Source organism: Vulpes lagopus, chromosome 9, assembly GCF_018345385.1.
Source record: "Vulpes lagopus strain Blue_001 chromosome 9, ASM1834538v1, whole genome shotgun sequence".
Lineage (NCBI taxonomy): Eukaryota > Metazoa > Chordata > Mammalia > Carnivora > Canidae > Vulpes > Vulpes lagopus.
In genome coordinates, this window is record NC_054832.1 from 40,899,698 (window position 1) to 40,918,541 (window position 18,844).

An 18,844-nucleotide genomic window follows, 5' to 3' on the forward strand; every position below is an offset into this window, starting at 1 on the left:
TATTTATTCATGAGAGACACAGAGAGAGAGAGAGGCAGAGACATAGGCAGAGGGAGAAGCAGGCTCCATGCAGGGAGCCTGATGTGGGATCCGATCCTGGGACCCCAGGATCACACCCCAGGCTGACGGCAGGCACTAAACCGCTGAGCTACCCAGGTGTCCCTTGATTATTTCATTAGTAAATTGGTTTGTTTTATAGTAGCCTAAGTGCTTTTAAGCATTCAGAGCATAACTTAGTTTTATTTTATATGTAAACACAGCAGTATAATTCAAAATATTTAAGTCAACACATGGAACCCAGGAGAATTAAGTTTTAAATATAAAGAGCTGAAGTTTAAGTAACACTGAGCTGGATAACATAAAACAGTTGGCCTATCAATGTATAATGTGTGAAAGTTGAAAAACACACAGTATCAGTACAACTTCTAATGGCAGCGTATTGCCTTGCACTGATGTAGTACAATTTACCTAACTGTTCTCTTATATTTAAATGGTTTTCTAATTTTTTTGTATTATTGTCTTCCTTTTCTGGATTACTGCCTTGCAATAAACTGTAATTCCTGGGAAAAACTATCACCTAAAATTGAAAAAGCTTATACCTCCATGAGTATTCCAGGTTCATAACAGAACCAGGATGGTGTGTCACCATTAAATTTTCTGTTAGCTGTACCTCTAGGACATGTGCATTTTACCTCTTTATTATTATCAATGTACAATTACTTTTTGGGGGCCAAAGACTTTTTTTTTAAGATTTTATCTATTTATTCATGAAAGACACATGGGGGTTTAGGATGGGCAGAGACACAGGCAGAGGGAGAAGCAGGCTCCATGCAGGAAGCCTGACGTGGGACTCAATCCTGGGTCTCCAGGATCATGCCCTGGGCCGAAGGCAGCACTAAACCGCTGAGCCACCCAGGGATCCTAGACTTTTTTTTTTTTAAATAATGAGATAATTTATTTATTTTTAAAATGAGTAACTAAAATGCAATTCTATTAAATATTGATCTTATTTAAAAATTAGAAATAGCTAACAGGAAAACAAAATATTTCTCTATAATTATGATTCAGTTTTTTTTTAATTTTTATTTATTTATGATAGTCACACAGAGAGAGAGGCAGAGACACAGGTAGAGGGAGAAGCAGGCTCCATGCACCGGGAGCCCGATGTGGGATTCGATTCCGGGTCTCCAGGATCGCGCCCTGGGCCAAAAGCAGGCGCCACACCACTGTGCCACCCAGGGATCCCCTGATTCAGTTTTATAGTCATTCTTAAATGTAACTTCTATTTTTTAAAAGGTTTTATTTATTGGGCAGCTCCAGTGGCTCAGCGGTTTAGCACCACCTTCAGCTTGGGGTGTGATCCTGGAGACCCAGGATGAGTCCCACATTGGGCTCCCTGCATGGAGCCTGCTTCTCCCTCTGCCTGTGTGTATGCCTCTCTCTCTCTCCCTGTGTCTCTCATGAATAAATAAATAAAATCTTTTTAAAAATCTTTAAAAAATCTCTCTTCATGAGAGACACACACAGAGAGGGAGAGACAGAGGCAGCGAGAGAAGCAGGCTCCCTGTGGGGAGCCCGATGGGGGAACTCTATCCCAGGACCCCAGGATCACACCGTGAGCCCAAGGCAGATGCTCAACCACTGAACTTCACAGGAGACCCTTAACCTCCCCTACCACTATTATGATTCACTCCTCTTCCACTTTTAAAAAAATTACCCCCATACTTGGAACAAAGTAATCAACTTTTCTTTTTGCTATATAAAATACATATAATTCTTTTTATAACGGAAGTCCCAAGCAAGCATGTGAGTCCTGATCTCAGGGTCCTGAGTTGGAGCCCCACGTGGAGGGCATGAAGCCCACTTAAAAAAACAAAGTTCAATGTCTATAGTAGCCAGTCTCCAAGATTGTCTGGAAGGTATTGACACTGTGTAGTTACTTCCTACAACATACCAGAGTTAGTCTGCAGGATCAAGAGAATATAGCAGAATAACATACCGTTTCTCGTATTAGGTTATAAAAGAGATCTGGCTTCGGGCACTGGGGCGGCTTGGTCGTTTGGGCGTCTGCCTTAGGCTCAGGCTGGGATCCCGGAGTTCTGGGATCAAGCCTCACATCTGGCTCCCTAGTCAGTGAGGAGTCTGCTTTTTCCTCTCCCTCTGCCCTCTCCCTGCTCCTTCTCTCTCTTAAATAAAATCTTAAAAATAAATAAATAAATAAATAAATAAATAAATAAATAAGATCTGGCCTCCACTATAGCACACTCACTCCACACTCCCTTGGATCACTCACTGTAGAGAAAGCCAGCAGCCAAGTTGTGTGCAGCTCTATGGCTAGGCTCATGTGATGACAAACAGTGATGAGGCTTCTTGTAAAAGTCACATGAATGAGATTGCAGTAGGTGGTTCAGGCCAGTCAAGCCTTCAGATGATTACAGCCCTAAGCAACTCTTGACTGCACCCTCAATAACAGGTGCTGAACCAGAATGGACCCAGTTAGGCCACTGTGGATTCCTGACCATCAGAGCTATGACATAATGTTTATTGTTTTAAACTGTTAAATTTTAGGATGACTTGGTATGCAGCAATAATACATCACATAATTAAGAAAGTAACCCTTTCATTATTGTAAACAATGCTAGTTTTGTACTAAATATATTTCATTCTAAAAAAAAGCAAAACTTTCTAGTCTATGAATTCTGAAATACTTTGAGTGGGCTACTAAATCTGTAGTAGCCAGTAGGATTCACTCAATGAATCCTAATAGAGTTTTAGAAAAGTACATGGGAACTTTTTTTTTTTTTTTTAATTTTTTTTTTAATTTTTATTTATTTATGATAGTCACACAGAGAGAGAGAGAGGCAGAGACACAGGCAGAGGGAGAAGCAGGCTCCATGCACCGGGAGCCTGATGTGGGATTCGATCCCGAGTCTCCAGGATCGCGCCCTGGGCCAAAGACAAACGCCAAACCGCTGCGCCACCCAGGGATCCCAGTACATGGGAACTTAAACAAGAAATCATCTTATCCCCCTGGCATCCATATCAATTCTCTAAGGAACTAATTAGTGGTTAATTCCAAATCTCTTGCAGGGAATGTATAAGGTGAGCCCATTCATCTTACTGAGCCAGAAAATAAGAAAACTTTCAAAGATTAATGAAGATGTGTTAAAAGAACTCAACAGTCAGCCTGAAAGGACTTGTATTAATCAAAGTTGTGACAATTTGAGCAACAAAAATGACAGTAATGGACCTAGCCCTAATGAATCAATGAAAATCCCAAAGTAGAGAAATATGCTTTAAAAAGAGAGCTTAAGGGACGCCTGGGTGGCTCAGTGGTTGGGCTCAGGGCGTGATCCTGGGGACCCGGGATCGAGTCCCACATCGGGTTCCCTCTGTGGAGCCTGCTTCTCCCTCTGCCTGTGTCTCTGCCTCTCTCTCTGTATCTCTCATGAGTAAATAAATAAAAAATCTTAAAAAAAAAAAAAAAAAAAAAGAGAGAGAGAGAGAGAGAGAGCTTAAAACCAGGGGTGCCTGGGTGGCTCAGGCCATTAAGCCTCTGCCTTAGCTTGGGTCATGATCCTAGGATCCTAGAATCAAGCCCCAGTCGTGTCAGACTCCCTGCTCAGCCGGTAATTTGCTTCTCCCTTTCCGTCTGTTCCTCCTGCCCCCACTCATGTTCTCTCTCCCCCTCTCAAATAGATAAATCTTTAAAACTTTTTAAATAATAATAATAATTTTTAAAAAGATTTTATTTATTCATGAGAGACACAGAGTGAGGCAGAGACACAGGCAGAGGGAGAAGCAAGCTAGCCTGATGTGGGACTCGATTTAGGATCACGACTTGAGCCGAAGGCAGATGCTCAACCACTGAGCCACCCAGGTGCCTTCCCAAAATAAATTTTTTAAAAGAATAAGAAGAGATATGCTTTACCCATAAAGCTGAACAGCTGTACTTGAAAACTACTAAGTAAGATTTTTTTTTTTTTTTTTTAGAGAGAGTGAGTGTGTAAGAGAGTATCCAACCAGAGTGGGGAGAGGGGAGGAGAGAGAATCCTAGGCAGGCTCCACACCCAGAATGGAGGCCAAAGCAGGATTCAATCTTATGACCCTGAGATCATGACTTGAGCTGAAATCAAGAGTCAGAGACTTAACCGACTCAGCCACCCAGGAGCCCCTAAGAAAGATTTTTTAAAAATCCTTTTATCAAATGATTGGCACCATGTGACTAAGTGTAGACAAACCCCAGGAAGAGACATAGACCTTAATGCTGAGTCTCAGTAACTTGAAAGTATCATATTTTTTATTTGGCAATTGCCAAAGGTCAATTTTTTTTTCTTTTAAAGATTTTATTTATTTATTCATGAGAGACACAGAGAGAGAGAGAGGCAGAGACACAGGCAGAGGGAGAAGCAGGCTCCATGCAGGGAGCCCGACGTGGGACTCGATCCTGGGACTCCAGGCAGGCGCCAAACCGCTGAGCCACCCAGGGATCCCCAAAGGTCAATGTTAGAACAGAAGAAATGTTTCATTTAAAAAAATTTGGTAATGGTAAGTTTTAGGGGAGAAAAGTGTTAAGGAAAGAAAGAATATTCATCCTTCAAAAATATACTTTTGACAATGATCAATGCCAAGAAAATATTTCTCTCTCATACCAGCCTTCCAGTTCAAAGAAGCCCTCATTGCCTACTCTCTTTTTTACTCACAATTAAAGAACAGAGGCTGCTCTGGTTACCAAAAGTGATGAGTTTATTAATTCCAAGTACTCTGTGATAGATCATTACAGAATCCTTATCTGTGGTGATAGTAATGTATCTGATGCCTCTTCCTTCTTTTCATGAAATTGTGTCATCAGTTTTTTTTTTTTTTTTTTTTTTTTTTTTTTTTTAAATTTTTATTTATTTATTATAGTCACAGAGAGAGAGAAAGGCAGAGACATAGGCAGAAGGAGAGAAGCAGGCTCCATGCACCGGGAGCCTGACGTGGGATTCGATCCCGGGTCTCCAGGATCGCGCCCTGGGCCAAAGGCAGGCGCCAAACCGCTGCGCCACCCAGGGATCCCTGTGTCATCAGTTTTAAATAAAAGAGTAGGGGATCCCTGGGTGACTCAGCGGTTTGGCACCTGCCTTTGGCCCCGAGCGCGATCCTGGAGTCCCGGGATCGAATCCCACGTCGGGCTCCCGGCATGGAGCCTGCTTCTCCCTCCTCCTGTCTCTGCCTCTCTCTCTCTTTTCTCTCTCTAGGTCTATCATAAGTAAATAAATAAATAAATCTTTAAAAAAACAAATTAAATAAAAGAGCAAAGAAAAGGCATATCCATGTATGCCAATGTTACTATGTCTGACAAAAAAAGAGATATGAGGTAGATGGGCTATCCTTCAGTTGTTGCATGACAAAGGACCACAAATGTATAGGCTTAAAACAACATACATTTATTACCTCACAAACCTACCCCAGTATGTCTGAATACTCTGCTCAGGGCCTCCCTAAACTAAAAGCAAAACATCAGCCAGGCCTGCCGTTCTCATCCAGGGCTTGCGGTCCTCTCATACAGGCTTACTGGCAAAATTCATTTCCTCCTCACTTCACACCAGCAACAGAGCAGCAATCCATCTCCTGCTTCAAATATCTCTGACCTCCCCTTCTGCACCAGGCGGAGAAAGAGCTCTACCTTTAATGACTCATCTGGTTGATTAGATCAGGTCCACCAGGTAAGCTTCCTACCTGAAGGTCAATTGTGCCATTTAACAAAACAATCACAGGACTGATTCCTCATCATATTCACAGGTGGGGATTAGGGTGTGGAATACTTGGGAGGTGGCATTTTTATTTTATTTTATTTTTTCTGGGGGGGTGGCATTTTTAGAACCAAATACCACAGCCATAAGAAAACTGTAAAACTGGGCAGGCCTGGTGGCTCAGTGGCTTAGCGCCACCTTCAGCTCGGCGCATGATCCTGGAGACCCGGGATCGAGTCCCACATCGGGCTCCTTACATGGAGCCTGCTTCTCCCTCTCCCTGTGTTTCTGTCTCTCATGAATGAATGAATAAATAAATAAATAAATAAATAAATAAATAAATAAATAAATAAATAAATAAATAAATAAATAAATAAAATCTTTTAAAAAAAAACTGTAAAACTTCACTTAAACATTTCTTACCTGTTAATAATGAACCACGCAACAGTAAGCATCCCTGCTAGCCATGTTCCACTCATAAGCCAACTTGTAACAAACAAAGCAGTAACATATATTCCTTGCAATCCAAAAACAATGCCAATATAGAAATATACTGGCTCAATAATCTCCTAATTAGAAAAAAAGGGAGATAATAGGACAACATTGAATAATTTTAGTTATTTGTAAATATGTAAAAAATAAACATTAAAGTCAAAAGAAACATACATTGCTACCAGTTGCTTGATATAAAACACTGGCGATAAGTTCTGGATATAGAGACATTTGCTGCACTGCATTTATTGTCTTCAGAGATACAGTTTTGTTATTGTGTGTCAATTCATAAACACCTAGAGACAGAAAAATTTTTCTCCAGATTATTCTGCTTTTACAATATTAAATATATCATTCAGAGCTCATTAAATATTTTAAATTACTAAGAAAAATCTCAAAACATAACACTGCATTTTTCCAATGTTTATATTAAGTATAAGAAAGAATAATGCTTATATTCTAAAACAAATCTCCACATTCAAGGGCTCCCATATAGAACAATGTATTTTAGAAAAATGTTGTTATTAAAAATACAAACATGGGAGGTACCTAGCTGGCTCAGTCGGTAGAACATATGACTCTTGATCTCAGGGTCCTGAGTTTGAGCCCCAAGTTGGGGGTAGAGTTTAATTAAGAAAAAAATACAAATGTGGTTATCATACCTCTTTCAAATGAGGGTGCTTTTAACATATCTTTATAATAAGAGTAATAAATGGCACTATCACCTTGAAATGTGATTTCTCGTTCAAGCTCCTACAAGAAAATGAAATGATTATTTAAATACCAGTATCCTAAATTACAACTGCAATCTTTCTCTCTCCTCTTCTAAATTAATGCTATTTATTTATCCTTTATTCAAAGAAATGTTTGAATTTTCCTTTGGTCATTAGTGGCCACATTACAGAGGTTAAATTTTCAATAATCTGGCAGTCATTTTAATGAAACACCTAAGGTTTGGGGCATCTGGGTGGCTCAGTCAGTTAGCATCCACCTCTATTTTGGCTTGGGTCATGATCTTAGGGTCATGAGACTGAGCCCTGCATAGGGCTCTGTGCTCAGCGGAATCAGCTTGAAATCCTCTCGTTCTCTCTCTCTCTCTGCCCCTCCTCCTGCTTACATGCTTCTCTCTCAAATAAATAAATCTTAAAAAGAAAAAAAACCATAAGGGTTTAAAATGGATTCTAGGGATGCCTGGGTGGCTCAGTGGTTGAGTGAATGCCTTCAACTCAGGGCATGACCCTGGGATCCTGGGATCGAGTCCCGCATCAGGCTCCCTGGATGGAGCCTGCTTCTCCCCCTGCCTGTGTCTCTGCCTCTCTATGTCTCTAATAAAAAATAATAATAATAAAATAAAATAAAAATAAAATAAATAAAATAAAATAAAATAAAAATAAAGTAAAATGGATTGCAGCTCATAAGTCATTTACCTATTATGTATAAGGAAAATCTAGAAGGAAAACCAGAAAAAATGCCCTAAGGACAGCAAGAATAGTAAGGTAAGTAATAAAAAATGATGGTTGAGGTATTAAAGTCCATAATAAAAAGAGAAGTTTAAGGAGAAATTAGTATTTATATATTTTATATATAAAAGCAATATATCCAGAACTGTAAACCCTTAACTCTTTTCAAGAGTAGCAGATACGTAATCAGTGTTTTTCAAAAGAACTTCCAGAAATATAAGTATATCTTAAGTTCCTAAAACTGGGCTATAACGGGTGTCTGCATTGCTTAGTCAGGTAATCGACTCTTGATTTCAGCTCAAATCATGATCTCAGGGTGGTGAGACTGAGCCCTGCACTGGGCTCCATGCTGAGTGAGGAGTCAGCTTGAGATTCTCTCCCTCAGCCCCTCCCCCACAAGTGTATACGTGTGCGTGCATACACGCATAGTCTCTATCAAAATAAATAAATCTTTAAAAATATTATCATAAAATATTGGGCTATACAGGACCAAGAATATAAGTAATCCAAAAACACTGAAAAGTTCTGTGCATTGTATGACAAACCATGCTTTCATAAATCTATAGTCTTTGAAAACAAAACTCCTTTATTTTCATGCATATTTATCAATTAATATAAAACAAAAGATATCAGAGCATTTTTTCCTAAGTTTGATAAACAGAATTTCCTAAGATATAAATAGGTGTTACCTAAAGAGTTCTATGGTTAAATAAGTTGTGCAAAGGCAGCATTAAAGAAAATTAATGGGGACGCCTGGGTAGCTCAGCGGTTAGGCACCTGCTTTCGGCTCAGGACGTGACCCCGGGGTCCTGGGATCAAGTCCCACAACAGGCTTCCTGCAGGGAGCCTGCTTCTCCCTCTGCCTGTGTCTCTGCCTCTCTCCCTCTCTGTGTGTCTCTCATGAATAAATAAATAAAATCTTTAAAAAAAAAATTAATGGGTTTCTTTATTGCAAGACTTTTCAGAGTTTCAGTATACCTTATATATTGTGAATCTCCAAGAGGAAATCTTTCCCAGATCTACTTGATCGTTGAATTTTTTTTCCTCCTTCAGAGCTTATTAATCTAAATAAATTTCCTTAACAAAAAAATCTGATAATTTTTTTTTAAATGATTCTTTATGAATGGAAACAGATTTCTTTCTAAGATTTCAAATATGTAAATTGTTAATCAATGCTTCTCTCAAATTTAATGTTCTTATGAAAGTCCTAGAGATCTTATTAAAAGATCTCTGATTAGATTCTGCTTCTAAAGTGGGGCCTGAGAATCTGCAATTCTGAGAAAGTTCCCAGGTAAAGTCAATGTTCCTGACTCATACACAGTGTTTTAAAAATGACTTCGATGTTTTCAAACTCTTGGTTGTTCTCGATTCTGCCTACACAACAGATTTGCTTAGACATCTTTTGAAATGCTGATCCTAGATTACCCCTCCACCCCCATCCCACGTAAAAATCTGAGAGGGAGGTTATTTTTTAAAAGCTCATCAGATAATCCTACTGTACATCCTGTATTGAAAACTACTAATAGTTAATATGTATAACATTTTCAAGGAAAAAAAAAAAACATTTTCAAGGAAATAGGATATGCTATAGTAATAGCTTTTGTCAGATCAATAAAGGTAATTAATCAGCTAAATGTTTTGGTGTTTTGGGAGGATTAGGTCAATCGATAGCTTAAAAACATCCAGTCAGCTTGACTATTGCTCAAAAATAAGAACAATAGGAACACATGGATGGCTCAGTGGTTGAGCATCTGCCTTTGGCTCAGGACGTGATCCCGAGTCCGGGATTGAGTCCCATCTCGCGTTCCCCACAGGGAGCCTGCTTCTCCCTCTGCCTGTCTCTGCCTTTCTCTCTATGTCTCTCATGAATAAAATAAGATCTTAAAACAAACAAACAAACAAACAAACAAACAAACAGTTTGGACTAAAAAAGAAAAAGCTCTTAGAGTCAACCTGTAACACTGTGGACTTTGTCAATGCATGAAAGATATGTATCTGATTGTAAAAGAGAACAAATTTACTCAAAGGTTAAATTATCAATTACATAAGTAGCCAGAGTGACTAAGGGTCTGTGGAATACACATGATTTAAAACCAGACATTAAACATACTAATATGAAGAGACATCTTAATAAATACTGTCATGCATGTTAATAATTTCCAAGCCCCCAAAACATTCTAATCCCATGATCTAAAGATTATTATTTTACTACCAAAACTTCTACAGATTGTTTTGGAAATGTAAATAACAGAAACAACCAAAACTACTGAAAGTGTGACTAAACTCCGTAACATTTCACTGTCATCAAAAGCCCCACGTAAAGGAGTCGCATGAAGAAAAGCATCCATAAAGCTTCTCTTACATAGCCTGGAAATACACTGTACTAAATTTTTTAAGGTTGATGCTATGACTGTGTTCTCAAAATAGTTCCTACAACATTTTTTCTAATGCCTGTAAATAAGAAAGCATTTGTCATACTTACCACAAATATATATTTTGGCTCCCTGAAAAACACACTACTTAGATTAAAATTAAATACTAAAACAACTTTCATATGCTCAAAATTCTTTCTTCTTACCTGCCTGTTGGAAAACCAGAATTTCCGTTCATGGTATGCTGATAAATAGAGAGCATACATCATACCACTAGTAACTGCTGCAAGACAGCCAATGAAAATCTTTGCAAAGCGCTGAAATAATACATCTGAAAAAGCATATTAAAAGTAATCAGATGTAGATGATATTTATATTTATGCACTTCTATTTTTAAAAAGTAATCAAAAGGTAGTATGTACCCTTGATATGATGTGAAGAAAATGGCATTCTAACTCTGCATTCTTCCTCCCCAAAACCTATAACCCCAGTCTAATGAGAAAAACAGCAAACAAATTCCAATAGAAGGGCATCCTAAATATACCTAACCAGGATTCCTCAGAACTGTCAAGGTCACTGAAAACAAGGAAAGCCCCAAAAGGAGTCTGAGGAGACATGCCAACTAAATGTAATTGAGATCCTGGAATAGAAAAGGAACATTAGGTAGCAGCTAGGCAAATCCGAATAAAGTCTGGGTCTTATTTAAAAATTAATACTGGTTCATTATCTATAACAATAATACCATCCTAATACAAAATGTTAGTAATAGTGAAAACTGTGTGTGTGTGGGCAGAAGGAGGGTGTAAGAAGGGAACGCTGCACTATCTGGATGGCACATTCTACAAAGCCATGCTCATATATAGTTCAGTAGGATAATAGAAAAGGAAGGACCTCCAGAGGGTGGAACCAGGAACCACAGAGTACAATGAGCCGGGAAGCTACTCCCAAGGAAACAACTGGGGCTTAATCAAGAAACATCCCTACCCCAGAGTAAGAAGCCCTCATATCCATCTGGCAGGATTTTAAAACTGTTATGGACCAATGGCTGATATGCCTCTCACTCTTCCTCTTTCTGAATGGAAGCATTTATTTTGCTTATCCTGTCCCTGTCCAACAACATACTGGGAGAGGGGGCCTGTGCAGAAAAGTTAACACAGCAGCCCTGCAACTGCTTTGTGGAGAAAAGCCTGCTTGCAAGGTAAGCTCTTTGTCGGAATCTGGGAACTTGGATTTCAGGAGGGTTCCCACCATTCTCTCATCAGTTAGTTTACTATGCCTGACCTGTATGTACAAACCATGTGGTTCATGTTCGCTGCTTTCCTTCTGGGAATCTAGTTTTGGTATGTGGTAGGTAGAGGGGACATGACCAGCTGCCAATAAAAACTGCAGGGGCACCTGGGTGGCTCAGTCAGCTCAGGTCATGATCCCTGAGATTGAGCCCCGCATCACACACCTTGCTCAGCGTGGAGTCTCCCTCTCCTCCTACCCCTCCTCCTGGCTTGTGCTTGCTCATGCTCTCCTCTCTCTCTCAATAAATAAATAAAATCTTAAGGGAAAAAAAAAAATAAACCAATTGTGTGCAGTCATTACTGAGTTTCCCTGGTGCACAAAACTTTACAAATGTTACAATTTGATGCTGAAGGAGTTAAGCGCATCCCGTGTGACTCCATTAGGAAAAGAATCAGGAAAGCGGGACTCCTGGGTGGCTCAGCGGTTGGTGCCTGCCTTTGGCCCAGGGCATGATCCTAGAGTCCTGGGACTGAGTCCCACATCAGGCTCCCTGTATGGGGCCTGCTTCTCCATTCGCCTGTGTCTTTACCTCTCTCTCTCATGATTAAATAAAATATTTAAAAAAAAAAATCAGGAAAACTTATACCTATTTCCTTACAGACTTTAGCCCACTGGCCTTTTCCCTTTGCTGATTTTGTTTTGTATTGTTCACTGTAATAAATCATTGCTGTAAATATTCTGAGACCTGCAAGTCCTTCCAGTTAATCATCAAATATGGGAGTGGTCTTGGGGACCCCTAACATAAAGCACGTAACTTAACTTTTTAATTCACTGGTCTCTGGACTAGAATGAATCACAACTGGCCCTGACAGAGATAAGAAGAACTTGGGCCTCCAGACTGCTGCCAGGACTGGGTAAGACTGAGTATCTTCCTTGGGGTCAGAGAGGTAGTGAGTATATTTTGTTTGAGGAAGAAAAGTGAATATTTATGACCAAAAGGAAAGAATGTGGTAAACTATTATATTATTATTCCCACTTATTTTGTCCTTTCCTATAAAAGGATTAATCATCTCTGTCCACTACCATGTGGCTTGCAATGCTTCCCTGTAGTCAGAGTGTACTTCTCCATCTGACTCTGGGTTGATTATAGGACTTTGGGTCAACAGAGTACAAGTGACAGAGTGCCAGTTCAGCAGAAAATTTCAGAGACAGTGCTGCCTCTTCTCCTGCTCTTTTCATCAGGCCCAAGAAAACATCCCAAGTAAGGGGGGTTCCTTCATGACACATGAAGCTACACCAACCAACCTGAAGCCACAACATGGAACATTAGTCAGAAATAAGCGTTTTTTGTAAAACCGTGAGATTTAGAGTTGTACAACAAAAACAATGAAAGTTGACTGATAACACAATATAATTAATCTCAAAGTAGTTATACACATTTAAAATATTAATATAAAACAAGGGTGCCTGGGTGGCTCAGATGGTTACATGTCTGCTTTCAGCTCAGGTCATGATCTCAGGGTCCTGGGAACAAGCCCATGTCAGTGGAGAGTCTGCTTCTCCCTCTCCCTCTGCCTCTCCCCCTGCTGGTACTCTGTCTCTCTCTCAAATGAATTTTTAAATTAAAAAAATATATTAATATATAATACCTAGTATACAAAAAGCCATTCTTGTAATAGCACAAAAACTCCAAATTTATCTAACTTACGTTTCGGGGCTTTTTCAGGAATTGGAGTGTCACTGATCTTCTCTTCTTTGGCAGATTCCTTATTTTCTGAAGACTTCAGCTTTTTTCTTTGGCGCAGTTCTACTGTTGGTCCTTAAAATATTTAAGATGTTATTGCAACATGTGTATCAAGTTGTTCTTCTAATCTATAACCCAAAAGAATCCACTTTTGTTATACTAAGGCAGAAGTCAGTTGGAGACCTTTTAGTACAAAAGATAACTTTTCACAATTGAATAAATCATTTAGACAGAAAAACTGTTTTTCCTACAAAAAGATTTAGATTGTGTCTTCTAGCTGTGCTTTCAGAGTTCTACTGATAAATCAATAAGCTCTTCTCCTGAGATAATGTTATTTTCAAAATATTCCAAAATAAGTAAACTCCTTTCCAGAATAACTGGGGAGCAAGGTGTTATTTAATATATTAGTGTATTATTCTAGTTTCCTGAGAGTATCACACTCATCATTCAAGGGTTAACAATTTTTTTATCATTCAAAATATAATACAATACATTGATCATAAGACTATACTTCATTTTTAAAATAATCTTGCAGTTGTGCAGAATTTCACAGTGCTGTGATATTACCATTGCACAGTTTAGGTATTAGAAATGGCATATCCCTATATGTGGGAAGCCGTCAGAAAACTTCCCAGTATTAGGCTACCCTTTTATGTCTGATAAAAAATGGAACCCAGGAGTGCCTGTGTGCTCAGTCAGTTAAGCATCTACCTTTGGCTGGGGTCATGATCCCCGGATCCTGGGACAGAGTCCCGCATCAGGCTCCCCACTCAGTAGGGAGTCTGCTTCTCCCTGTCTGTCCCTCACTCCTGCTCATGCACACTCTCTCTCAAACAAATACATAAAATCTTAAAAAAAAAAAAAAAAAAAGTAAAGCAGAAAGTATCTCCAAACCAGTAAACTAAATTCTAAATGAAACAAAAATTTACTATATTCAACCTAACTACTTTTCTTCCTAGAGATATATTTTTCTTTTTTTAAGTAGGCTTCCGCACCTAGCATGGAGCCCAACACTGAGCTCCATCCCATGACCCTGAGATCACAACACAAAACAAAACCAAGAACTGGATGCTCAACTGACTGTGCCACCTAAAGGCCCCAGATTTTCAGTATTTTTGCACACAAATCTGGGTCAATTGATACATATTACTATATTTCTTTTTCATGATGCCTTTTTAATTTTCCTCTGCTGTGAGATAAAGCAAAATTTAAAAGCACCCAACAAAAATGAGGATTTAGGGGCACATGCACCTCAATGATTATAGCAGCAATGTCCACAATAACCAAAATATGGAAAGAGGCCAGATGTCCATTGACAGAGGAATGGATAAAGAAGACGTGGCATGTATATATACAATAGAATATTATTCAACTATAATGAAAGATGATGAAATCATCTCAGAAAGGATGAAATCTTGCCATTTGCAATGACGTGAATGGCACATGCTGGCCATGGAGTCTAGTTTTAAATAAATAAATAGTTTTAAATAAATAGATAATAATAAATAAATATATCTTTTTTACCTGTCACTGAGAAACAAAACTGACTAGATCCAAATTTTACCTAATTTTCTTTATACTGATCTCCTAACTTCATAATTGAAATACAAAACCAGGAATCTCTCGGTGGAAAAGCAGCAAAGGCCAAAGCAATGAATGATTTAGATTAACTCTGATAGGAAAGCTCTAGGATAGAATTTAAGTTTCTCCTCCCTCTTACATCTTTAGCATTGTTAAGAAAAAGTCAAACTAAATGAAAATGATAACAGACACAAAAATAACCCACTATTTCAGGCTCTGGTCTAGTGCTCTCCACACGAGATAGTTAGCAGAGCTAAAAATAGGCCTGCAAATGTCCATCCAGACTACATAACAGCAATTTCTAAATGTAGTGTTAATACTGCTGTACTCAAAGCTGCCACTTCTTTCTTTGCTCTAACATTTCTTTCAGGAAATACCAACGTGAACAACCTGACCCTCTACCGCATCAAGGAAGACATTTTTTTGCCAGAGGAGATTCTTAAAAAATCATTCACCCAGAGTTAATAGTGAGACAACGAAATACATCCAAGTGAATGTGAAGATAAGCAAAAAAGATATAGGGAACATCTAGATACAAGTAAAGCAGACCACAGAGTTTCATTTTTAAAAAGATTTTTTTATTTATCTGAGGAAGAGAGAGAGAATATGGATGATGGGGAGGGGCAAAGGGAGAGAGAGAAGTGGGCTCCCCTTCAGCCGGGAGCATGGTGCAGGGCTTGATCCCACAACCCAGAGATCATGACCTGAGCTGAAGGCACTCAACTGACCGAGCCACCCAGGAGGTCCCCATTTACTCTAATTTTAATACAATACGTATTTTGAAAACAATTTGTAGAGTGCCAAGTAAATGTAAAGCACTCAGAATGCCTAACACGTAGACATGTTTGCCATAAATATTACAAGAATTATTATGATAAATAAAATACTCATTTATTGTCGACTGCTGTATCCCCAGCACCTAACACAGTAGGCACTCAAATGTTTATGGAACTAAAAAATTGTTGAATGGGGGGACCTGGGTGGCTTAGTGGTTGAGCATCTGCCTTCAGCCCAGGGCGGGACCCTGTGGTCCCGAGATCAAGTCCCACATCTGGCTCCCCCCCAGGGAGCCTGCTTCTCCCTCTGCCTGTGTCTCTGCCTCACTGTGTGTGTCATGAATAAATAAATAAAATCTTTTTTAAAAAATTGCTGAATGGAAGTATATTTTAACAGAACCTCACTCCATTAATTGCTCCATATAAAATGTAACTATAATCTCCTAAAATAATTTCTCATTTCGCATGATGTATATTATTAAAGACTTAGTATTACAGTAATAATTTTTTTTCATGCTTTAGCTTAAGCATCAAAGTGCTCATGGAAACATACAAGCTAGCTTATCAACCTACTCCACAGATTTGCAACTATTCAGAAAAAAAGACAGTCAAGAAATGTTTTAAACTACTGGAACCAGGGCGGCCTGGGGGGCTCAGCGGTGGAGCATCTGCTTTCAGCCCAGGGCGTGACCCGGGGGTCCTGGGATCGAGTCCTGCGTGGGGGTCCCTGCCTGGAGCCTGCTTCTCCCTCTGCCTGTCTCTGCCTCTCTCAGGTATAAATAAAATCTTTTAAAAAATAAACAAACATGGGGATCCCTGGGTGGCGCAGTGGTTTGGCGCTTGCCTTTGGCCCAGGGCGCGATCCTGGAGACCCGGGATCGAATCCCACATCGGGCTCCCGCTGCATGGAGCCTGCTTCTCCCTCTGCCTGTGACTCTGCCTCTCTCTCTGTCTCTCTGTGACTATCATAAATAAATTTTTAAAAAAAAAATTTTTTTTTAAATAAAAAATAAACACCTACCGGAACCAAAGATAACAAATGGAATTACATTCCTCCTTACAAAATACAAATAGCCTTGATTTCAAAGTTGCTTTTAGGTAGAGAGTCCTAAATTTAGAACAGCGTTAGTACTCTGCTAATTCAAGAATGAGGCGGTGGATACGAAGCCAGGGTGAGCAGCGGGACAGGGCGGCGAGCCAAAGAACAGAGAACAATTTCTTAAAAATCGTTTCCCGCTGGATCCTTGCCATTCGGTCCTCGCACTCCCGGTTCAGGTTATAGCTTCATCCCCAGGGAGGTCGCATGCACAAGTGCACTCGAGAAGGTACACGGTAGGCTTCCCCCCAGAATACAAATTTCTTTTTAAAAGACTTTCTCTATTTGTTCCTGAGAGACCCAGAGAGAGGCAGACGCAGGCAGAGGAGGAGCAGGCCCTGCCGGGAGCCCGACGCGGGACTCGGTCCCGGGACCCGGGGTCACCCTGGGCCGAGGCGGCCGCCCCACCGCTCAGCCCCGGGCCCCAGGACGCAAGGGGCCGCGCAGCCGCCACGTGCACCCGCCCCCGAGGCTGGCGCGGGCGGGACGGTACCTCGCCCCGGACGCTCCCTGCAACACCGGCCCCGGGCACTGCTCTCCTGAGAGCACTCCTCCGGCTCCCCGTTTCTCTCTCGTCGCATCATTTTCCTTTGGAAAACAGTAATGACGGAGGAGATCCACGTTGTTAGCGGCAGCCCTGGGGGTCCCGGCCAGCGTCTGCAGCCCCCGCTGCGCCCAACCCCTCCCATCCCCTCCACCCGTCGGCCCGCGGCCCCCCGGGAACCCGCCTCCCTGCTGCCCGCCCGAGCCCCAACCCCGACCCCCACAGCCCTGGGGGCGCGCGGGGGCCCCACCGGCTCCTGCACGCCCTGCGCGGGGCGCCCGCAGGAGGGGCCCGGGTCCCGCGCCAGCACAGCCCGCAGGCGCTCCTCTCACCCCGGCTGGGCCCCCTCCCCCTGCACCCCTCCCTCCCCTCCCCGCACCCCTCTTCCTCTCCAACCTCCTCCCCGTCGCATTCCCTCCCCCATCCCCCTCCATCCCGCTCCCCGCCCCCCAGCTTTGGCTCTTCCGACCCGCTTCCCAACTTTAAGCTCCACCTCTGCTTCCCGCGCAGGCGGACCAAACTTGGGGCACCGGCTGGGCTCCCGCACGTCGCCTCCCCGCCCGCCCGCAGCCCGCCCCCCCCGCCCCTCCTCCCCGCGACTTCGGGCGACGGTTGGCGCGGGGACCCCGGGGCCGTCACCTTCTTCCTCCGCCATCGTCTCCGCGGAGGCCCGGACTGCCCCTCCGGGTCCCGCGACGCCGAACCCCTCCGCGGCCCCAGGACCGCTCCGGCCGCCGCGCCCCCACTTCCTGACCCGCCCCCCCGGGTGTCGCCGCCAACCGCGTCCCGCCGCGGGCCCGGGAACCAGGGAGCCGGGAGCGGAGGACGCCCGGAGCGTATTGCTGGCGCACCAAGGCCTGCGCGCGCAGGAAGACGGTCCGACGCGCGCTGGCACCGCCCACGGCCGACGCGCCCGGCGCCCCGCCCCGCCCCGCCCTCCTGACCTCCCGCCTTACGCACCGCCCTCCCGGCCTCCCTCCCGCCTTCAGCCCCGCCCCCTGGCCTCCCGACGCCCCGCCCCCGCCCGGCGCCGCGCCCCCCTGGCCTCCCGCCTTGAGCCCCGCCCTCCTGGCCTCCCGACGCCCCGCCCCCGCCCGGCGCCCCGCCCCCTGGCCTCCCGACGCCCCGCCCCCGCCTTGAGCCCCGCCCTCCTGGCCTCCCGACGCCCCGACCCCGCCCGGCGCCCCGCCCCCTGGCCTCCCGACACCCCGCCCCCGCCTTGAGCCCCGCCCTCCTGGCCTCCCGACGCCCCGCCCCCGCCTTGAGCCCCGCCCTCCTGGCCTCCCGACGCCCCGCCCCCGCCCGGCGCCCCGCCCCCTGGCCTCCCGACGCCCCGACCCCGCCCGGCGCCCCGCCCCCTGGCCTCCCGACGCCCCGCCCCCGCCCGGCGCCCCGCCCCCTGGCCTCCCGACGCCCCGGCCGCCCGCCTTGCGCCCCGCCCCCTTGACCTCCCGGCGCCCCGCCCCCACCCGGCGCCCCCGCCCCCTGGCCTCCCGACGCCCCGCCCCCACCCGGCGCCCCGCCCCCTGGCCTCCCGACGCCCCGCCCTCCCGGCCTCCCGCTTGGCGCCCCGCCCCCTTGACCTCCGTGCGCCCCCGCCTCCCCGCCTGCCCCCCTCCTACGCCCCGGCCCGGGAAGGGGAAGGTGGGATCCCCGCGGCCCCCGCGGCTCGTGTGGCTCCCGCCAGGCGGAGAACCCGTCGGATTCCTGCCCCAGGTCCGACCCCGCCCGCGCGCCCTTGCACCGCAGGCCGAGCTCAGCCGGGCGCCCGGGTTCCGAGCCACTTGGTCCTTAGAGGAGAGAAGCTTCTAGGT

General features: G+C 43.8%; 1 protein-coding gene across 6 annotated transcripts in view; it reads right to left on the reverse strand.

Moving 5' to 3' along the window:
* Positions 1-17,890, reverse strand: part of DPY19L4 (dpy-19 like 4) — a 60,444-nt gene extending 42,554 nt beyond the window's left edge. The window contains exons 1-7 of one of the 6 annotated variants that reach the window (XM_041768990.1): positions 17,670-17,890; positions 16,980-17,074; positions 12,998-13,108; positions 10,266-10,390; positions 6,890-6,980; positions 6,402-6,523; positions 6,159-6,304 (exon numbers count right to left, since the gene is read on the reverse strand). In XM_041768990.1, the coding sequence (XP_041624924.1) occupies positions 6,159-6,304; positions 6,402-6,523; positions 6,890-6,980; positions 10,266-10,390; positions 12,998-13,108; positions 16,980-17,070 (686 nt within the window). In that variant the 5' untranslated portion in view covers positions 17,071-17,074; positions 17,670-17,890. Of the gene's footprint in view, positions 1-6,158; positions 6,305-6,401; positions 6,524-6,889; positions 6,981-10,265; positions 10,391-12,997; positions 13,109-16,979; positions 17,075-17,280; positions 17,389-17,669 lie in introns of those variants that run through there. The other 5 variants (XM_041768991.1, XM_041768992.1, XM_041768993.1 and 2 more) reach the window with 5 other exon arrangements.
* Between the last annotated feature and the right edge of the window lie 954 nt (positions 17,891-18,844).